The following is an 8,292-nucleotide window of genomic DNA, read 5'->3' as shown; positions in this document are numbered from 1 at the left end:
CATTCAGAACAGAAAATAGGAGGCACTTTTTTTACACAGAGAATTGTGAGGGTCTGGAACCAACTTCCCAGTAATGTTGTTGAAGCTGACACCGTGGGATCCTTCAAGAAGCTGCTTGATGAGATTCTGGGATCAATAAGCTACTAACAACCAAACGAGCAAGATGGGCCAAATGGCCTCCTCTCGTTTGTAAACTTTCTTATGTTCTTATGTTCTTACTCAAATCTTTAAAATAAATCTCATATGCTCTAGTAAAACACAAACATATTTCTCAGCATTCACCTGGATTGCTTAATATAAGAAATATAATACAGGAAGCATTTTTGCATTTCTGATCACAGGTGCAACAGACATGAGTCCTTGTGCATTATATTAGATTCAAAGAAAGCTTTATAATTTACATTCATAATGAATGACCCAATAAACTGTGGTGGATCCCAGACAACTTTTGTGGTTTTGATTTGGATTGTGTCCCTGCTTGGGTCTATTGGGCAATTGATCTAAGCATTACCAGATCTGTAGATAATCAAAACAGGGCTATTTCTATATCTTTGTATCAAATGTAGGTATAATATGGAAGGTTAAATGTCCAATATCTAAGAAATTAACTTACATGAGTTAAGCTGTTTTCTACAGCACCCAAGAAACAATTTAGAGCACTGTGACAGGGTCTTACGTCACATGCGTGGATCACCACTGTTCAAGCAACACAGAGAGACATTGGGGGTGGAGTTGAAACACCGGCACAGGCGCGCAGGATTTATTAATACAAACAAAAATGAAAGTAAAGGTGGTCATGTGACGTTACCAGCCATGGTAACGCACAGAGGACACATACACCAAGCTGTACAACAGGCAAAATAAAACACTGTACAAAAACTACAAATAAAAGGTGCCCCAGAGGGCGAGCGCTAGCCTTATAAACGAGGCGTCCCGCTCCAGGAACCAGCTACACTACGTAACCCTCGTTATACATCACATGGGATCACTATCCCCTAACTAACCTACTTATGAGCCGGTATTCATACAACGACTCGTGCTGCTTCATACGGCCTTGGCTGGGCATTGCCTTCACAAGCACCGCTTGCAGTCTCAGGGTTGCGTAGCGGTTGTTCCTGCAGCACGGACCCTCTCCTCTCGAGTATACGCCGCTCCCCTCTGGCATGGCGTTACAGTCCCCTCGAACCATCTCCCGCGGATGCTTTTGAACTGACGGACACTCGGTCAAGACCCGCCCACCTGCTGATTGAGGTCCAGCACAGCCAATCACTTGCTGCCCTTCCTCTCAAACAAACCTTGCAGGCAGCAAGTCTCAATCAAGCGCCCATCTGTAAACAGTAAATGTAATTAAACAAGTCAACTCCACAACGACATACAATAAACCCATTTCCCCATACAAATTATATCCACACTAAATACACACGTGTAGGGCAATCGCCCTGCTACAAGCACAAAGGAGAGTTTTCATTTAAGGTATTTCATGCAACTGGTCAGTGGTCCTGATGCATGAAACGATAGTGTTATGAAATGAAATCTGTTATAATGTGATCTTTTCTGTTATAGGACTGCCTCTGGTGTTTGCAAGCTCTCTGCAGAATCGTCTGAAAGGCGCTGCAGAACTCCTGATGGTTTGATTTGCAGTGGCAGAGGAGAATGTGATTGTGGGATATGCATATGTCAAGTGACTGACCCAGGGAAATATTATGGACCGCGTTGTGAATGCCATGAATGGGTCTGTGCAACTTACGGTGGGAAGACCTGTGGTGGTAAGAAAATATTTAATTAATCTGTGTGCGTTACATTCTGGGTCTTTCAGTTAAGCCAAAAGCTATCCAGTGCCTAGTTCAAAGACTTCAGTAAGTATTCCTTCGAGTTTTTAGAATCTATGTATTGTGTGTATGTATGTTAAGGTGAGTTTAGCCAAGTCCAGAGTCGCTCTTGGGTTAGCTGCCAGCTTCTTTAAGACAAATTCGATTTTTTTCTGTTCTTGCTTTTTACAACACTTAGAAAAACAGGTTATGATACAATTTCGTGTTTGTATAATATAATAACACAGTTTTTTTTTTTTTTTTAGACAATACAGTCAATTCTCATTAAAACAAACTGAAATTAAACACATTTCCTGATACTGAATTTTCCACATGTCCTGGCCAAATTTAGCAGTCGCTTATTGAAAATTACTTCTTATAATATGAATTCACTTAACTTGAATTTCCTCTGTGCAAATTAATTCGGAGACCCCCACGGAAGAGAAATTAATTAAACAAATTGCCCTAGTTCAAACAGCAAAGTGTAAAGGATATTCAGAAATGTATTAACCTACATTGCATTAACTTGTATTTTAGTGCTGTGTTAGGATTGCTGATCCTATGATATTGCCATAGACACAGCTTTCAAGTTGCCATAGTTCTCACGCATCAATGCCTTTTCCATGAAGCAGTGCAAAAAACTTGCATTATCCTTGCCGACAAAAGCGAATATGTTGAAAGTGGTGGATAATGCACCACCATACAAGAAAAAGAAAGATGTTGCTGCAGATTTCAACATTCCCACAAACACTTTGTCAACCATTCTGAAAAACAATGCAATAGTACAGGCCTATGAACAGCAAACTGTGGATGCAAGTCATCATCATTTCCGATCTGCTCTATAACCTGAAGTTGTGGGTGCCTTGCTAAAGTTATGTGTTTTAAAAATACCTGTGGTCAGAATGGGACATGCAGATTTAATGTGCAGTTCATTTTTAAAAGTTCACTCGCAAGCATATTTTCAATAAAATGCACATTGCTTTTAAATGTGTAACTCTTTTCACTGTATTGCAAATGAAATTTAATTTCAGTGGTACTGTAATGATTTCCATTACATGGGAGTAGATGTTAAAACTTCATGTTGATTTGAATTTGGCTCTCGCCAAGATAAGAGCCTGGGATCTTCAAGTGGGCACCTTCCATCCTCTTTTGTAAGAGATTGAGTCCCTCCTTCTGACTTTGTTCTGCTCTTCTCCACTGCTTCCTCAGCTGCCTCCTTTCTCTAAGCATTCAGTCTCCTGCTGCCGTCTAGACTTTCCAGGAATAGTTTGTACTTTTTCCAACTCCAAACCTCTTGCTTCCATATGTGCGGATGATGTCCCCAAATTTATCAAGCTAATTTTCAACTGTTCCACTTAACTTTTCCAACGCAAAACAGAGATCCATTTACTGTGGCCCACACAGTTTTCTCAGAAGCTCTTGGCCCGTTGAGGTTCTTTTCTCTCTTACGCTGGTTCATCTGACAGGATTCGCAAAGATCATTCAGTTCATAACTAGTTGTATCCATACAAGTCCTCCTCACGTCTATGACAAGGGTGCTGATATCCTGCAAACTGTGGTTTGCTTCCTGTCGCTGGATTTCATTCGACTGACTTGACTGACTTCGTAAAAAGTACTGATCAATGCAAGGGCCTTGTCCCTTCTCCCTCAAGTATTTCGTTCTCCCTTGATGAATCTTCAAACCCCTGACCGTTGTCGCCTTGCTCCAGCCGCAGACACAAACCTGGAGTTCCATGTCTTTGCTAACTGCAGATCTTGAACTAGTCTTTTATGAAGTACTCTCCATTCTCATATCCGTTTCCGTTCCTAAGTTATTAACCGTGTTGTCCAACGTAGAGTCATCTTCCGCCCCCGCTCTCGCAGACTCTAGGGGTATTTTTCTCTTTAATTTCTTAGAAGCCTTGGGTGGGTGTCTCCAGCATCCTGTTTACCTTAGAACACATAGCTGGATACTGTCGACAAGGGTAGCTAACCCTTGCCAGCCCCAATGGGGTCTCTTTCCTCCTGTCAGCTGTCTTTACCTTGTTGCCAGCTGCACTATTCACAGCAGTCACTGGCTGTATCCAGATCTTCATGATTTCCATTACATGAGAGTAGATGTTAAAACTTTATGCTGATTTGAACTCGGCTCTCGCCAAGATAAGTGCCAACTAAGACGTAGCTTTACAGTAAACTAATGTGATCCATCTGCATCTCCATCCATTTGCATTTCTTTCCATCTGATGATGTAGATATCCTTCTGCCTGGTGTTGATAGCTGAAGTGTAATGCTGGCTACAGGGATCAGCTTATTTTGCCTCCCCAACACATCAGCACACACAACGGCTGTGATGCTGGCTCCAGGGATCAACCACAGTGCGGTGATAACTGTCTGGATTGAGCTAAGTAGGGTACGTCTCTGGGATCTTCAAGTGGGCACCTTCCTTCCTCTGTGTTTTGTTGACTAGCCCATGACAACTCAAGGACTCGACAGTGATTCTGGTGTCCCAGCGTCACCCCCCTCAGTCCTCCACTCAACTCAGCCCAGCTTACTTACCTGTACATCAGCATTGCTTTCTTTCTATTGTGCTTGAGATCCCCAGCCAGAATCTTTCCTGGTGGTCCCTTGAAATTCGTATTAATGAGAGTTGATTTTTTCCCATGAGATTATCCCCTGCTATACACAATGCATGCGTGTGCATTCACTCATAGCTTTGTAAGTGACACCGGGCCCCTACCCTAAATCTCTCATAACCACTATTTAAAAAGAAAATAAAACTCTGTTGGATACCAATTCTTGGTAGTGAGATGACACATTGGGCGTAGTTTTCAAAGAGATGGATGCCCACACAAGTCCTTTAAGTTTCTATGAGCTTGAATGTGCACTTCTGCAGGAATCAAGCATGTTGTCTAGTTCCCAAAGGAGAGTTTACATGATCTTCACATAACCATCAACAGTACAGCAACAAAGCAAGTAGGACTAAAGTTACATTATGTTCCCATTGTTTTAATGGTAGTTTCCACTTGTTAACTATACCTGTGTGGAAAATCACTTGGAATTTGTGATTTTAATTTTTTTGGGGGGAAAAAAACTGTACCTCTAAAAATATGTTTATATAACAATATAGATGAATAATTTGAAATAAAGAGATGTTCTTAAAGAAGAAAATGTCAATGCACACCTAGTGTTTAGAACATTCATATATAGAATGAGTAAACAATAAATATGCTTCTATAATTTGTTTTTATTATTTAAAGAACATATGTAGTTTGTATCTTAAGACCTAATTTTGATTAGAATTCCATTATCTAAAATTAAGTATTTTAACAGCTGTATTTTTTTTTATCCTTTTGAATATTAAAAAAAAAACACCCTGGGGGAAGGTAAAGTAATTAAATACTGGCACTTCCCTTCTCATAGTTAGAGTACTATTTGATCTTGTTGGCTGTTTGCTAACTAGTGATTCGAATAATTGAAAATATGTTTTATGGGGGAAAAAATTTAAATAATGGATTTTATTTCCTTGTCAAATGGGGAGGTTAATAACACTCTAGTGTTTTTTTTTCTGGGCTTTTTGCCCTCTTTTTTTTAAAGCATCAGTTAGGATTGAAATTCTGTTTGGTGGCTTTTTTTTAAAGCAAATGCCTGCTGTATAATGTTTTTTTCTGATTTATTTTTTGTTTTGTTTTGTGAAGTTATTAGAGTCAGACGCTCCATCTGGGACTTGCTACCTGCTGTGTTTGGTTGTGGGGATAAGCAGCTGATGATTGGTCAGCTGCGGATCCCTAACCAGTAGGTGGGCGTGTCCTGGCAGAGTGTCTCGTGATACAAAGGCTCAGCTGACACACTTCGGGGCTGCTACAAGGCCATGAGTTAAGGGCCAGGGGCTGGTTGCATAAACAACTAAAGTATTATGTTTAAGTCTAATACTTAAGGATACATTTCCCTTAACTAGGTTATTGATTGCACATTTTAAGCTGCTTTCTGCAAGCACTTAAACTTAAGAAACACTGAAGGGGAAAACTAAGTGAAAAGTTATCTTAAGGCGTTTTATGCAACTGACCACAAGACCAGACAACAAAGCTAAAGAAGCCAATGCCTCCCAGTATGTTTATCAGGGTTGGAGCGCTGGACACGTGTGTAACAGGATTTGTATTTTTAGTTGAAACGGGGATTCATTTGGAGGTTTTAGGTCCCACCAAGTATAGAATGTATCCTAGCGGAGTAGCGATCGCTTTATTCACAGCACTTTTTGTTTTGTAGTTTGTTTTCAGTATCTTGTTTGGCCTTGATTACATTTTTTGGTAATGTGTAACTGCAATAGTTCCTTTTCCAGAAAGATAACAAAATATGGTAACTGATTTTATGTGAAAAAAGAATATTTACTTTTAGTTATATTTGTAAAAAAAAACAAACAAAAAAAAAAAAAAACGACTATGGCTAATGCATAAAAATCCCAAAACACTTCAACAGTGCAAGTCAAACCTTACATGGCACATGAACATCTTGCTTGAAAATTGGGTCAAAGAAGGGAACAAGTAGGTTTGATAGCTGGATCTTCAAGAATTGATCTGTAGAATGTAAACTGTGCCTGACAAGTAACAATTTGGGATAACACCTTACATTAAGGGGCTGATGTAAGGATAGGCATAGTGCAAACAATTGTGGCTGAAAAATCAAAATTGCCTAGCGGCCAGGCCTATGTAAGCTTAAGAGCAATGCAAATTACTCAACACGCACAAATGATGAGCTGCAATCATGATAATGCGGGTAGCAATGAGCGCTGCCTGTGCATTGGGCTATTAGGGACTGCACTTACAGCCCAGTGGTGAGCTGAGTTAGGAATACAGAGAGCAGTAGGTGCTGTATTTCGGTTTGTGGAGCATGAAAATCAAACCAAAAAAAAATAATATGTCGGAGGAAGGGCAGAAAAGTCCTCTTGGTGCATGGAAAAGAAATGTTTCGAGGAGGAGCTGAGTGTCCTTATGGCTGTGGTCACTCAGCATGAAATTGAGTTATTTAGAAAAGCCTCAGCCAACATCAGTTATGGTACGAAAGAGGCCATATAGTCCTCTATAGTGGAGAAAGTCAGTGCTGTGACCCTGGGTTTAATATGAAGGGTCTTCTTCGTCTTGCCCTTCACCTCAGAAGGTTGTCCTGCTTGTCCTCAACAAGAGTCAAGCATCGCCGCATCAGGAAGTGTACCATAGCTGCAGATGTCAGGACTGCCCAGTCCCTGACCACATTCTGGCGCCTCCTTAAGACTCACCTCTTCAAACAGCACCTGTAGAACTCCTCTGTTTGTATCCTGGGACACTATCACCCTTCATGTAAATGTGCTTTATTTTGCTCTTATCTGCCCCCTATTTTACTGCATTTAATCCTGTATTTCAGAATACTGTAATCTGCCAAGTGTTTAACCTGTAGTACTTTGTATTTAATCATATCCTGATGTAACTATCACTATTATCTGCTGTATTATTGAATTGTGGTTTGTCACACTTGTACTTTGCTTGAACAAAAGTTATTGTATTTCTTGCTCTTATTGTATTAATAGCAGTCATCCTGCGGCCAATGACAGGTCTCTGAGGGTGTGTGGTTTTATACAGCTCTTAATTACTCACTTCTACAATGGTTTGCACCTTGTAACAGGAGGTGCAATGTTTTTGGAGGGTCAGCAATAACCCAAGTGCAAGACAAAATCCTTACATCTCATTATAATGTTTGCGCCCGCTTAGTATTCCAGATCCTTGCCCAATTCCAATTCCATGCTCTTTTCTTCATTTGAATACATTTCAGTATCATTTAAATTGATTAGTAATGGCAAAGTGCTCATTTTATAGAGGGTGCAGAACGGCAAGGTAAAACTATTCTTTACATATGCCGCATTTTTAGTGGCCGCTAAAGTCTCACTTTAAATCCCGGCTCACTCACTGACACATTGTGTGACCCTAAGCAAGTCACTTAACCTCCTTGTGCTGTCTTTCGGGTGAGACGTTGTTGTAAATGACTCTTCATATAAAGTGCTACCCAATTTGTAACTGTAGCGGATTACTTTTTAAAAGTAACTTTCCCAACTCTCTTAATAGGCTTATGATTACTTTTTTGTTTTGTTTTTCAAAATACAGGCAGCAAGAATAGAATAAAATTAACAATAACCATCCTTTCATCTCAAAGTTAATCATTTGTTACAGTTTGAGCTTTCTTATCAGAGGGAAGACTTTGGTTATACAGTAGACTTTAATCCAGAAGCTAGAATTTCATGATTGAAAAACAAAAATACATTTAATAGATCCATTTTTTTCCTGAGATTGATGTTATTTTAGTTTTTTCCCAGACCCTATAATAGATTTTTTTTATATATTGTTGCATCAGAGTGGGTCATAATATAGCCATAATAAGCCATTCTCTGTGTCTACTTGGTTCCTGGTCACAAACTCCCCCACTGACAAAGAATGCTTTTAAAAAGAGTCATAAACTAAATACTGGACAAATGGTTTATCTT

General features: G+C 39.8%; 1 protein-coding gene across 1 annotated transcript in view; it reads left to right on the top strand.

Moving 5' to 3' along the window:
* The window catches only part of LOC117405705 (integrin beta-like protein 1), a 93,460-nt gene that overhangs the window by 3,195 nt on the left and 81,973 nt on the right, over window positions 1–8,292 (top strand). Inside the window, exon 2 of the mRNA XM_034008995.3 lies at window positions 1,564–1,766. Coding sequence (XP_033864886.3) covers window positions 1,564–1,766 — 203 coding nt within the window. The remainder of the gene's footprint in view (window positions 1–1,563; window positions 1,767–8,292) is intronic.

This window comes from Acipenser ruthenus, chromosome 9 (genome assembly GCF_902713425.1).
Source record: "Acipenser ruthenus chromosome 9, fAciRut3.2 maternal haplotype, whole genome shotgun sequence".
In the NCBI taxonomy this organism is placed as follows: domain Eukaryota; kingdom Metazoa; phylum Chordata; class Actinopteri; order Acipenseriformes; family Acipenseridae; genus Acipenser; species Acipenser ruthenus.
This window is presented reverse-complemented; position numbering and strand designations above follow the sequence as displayed.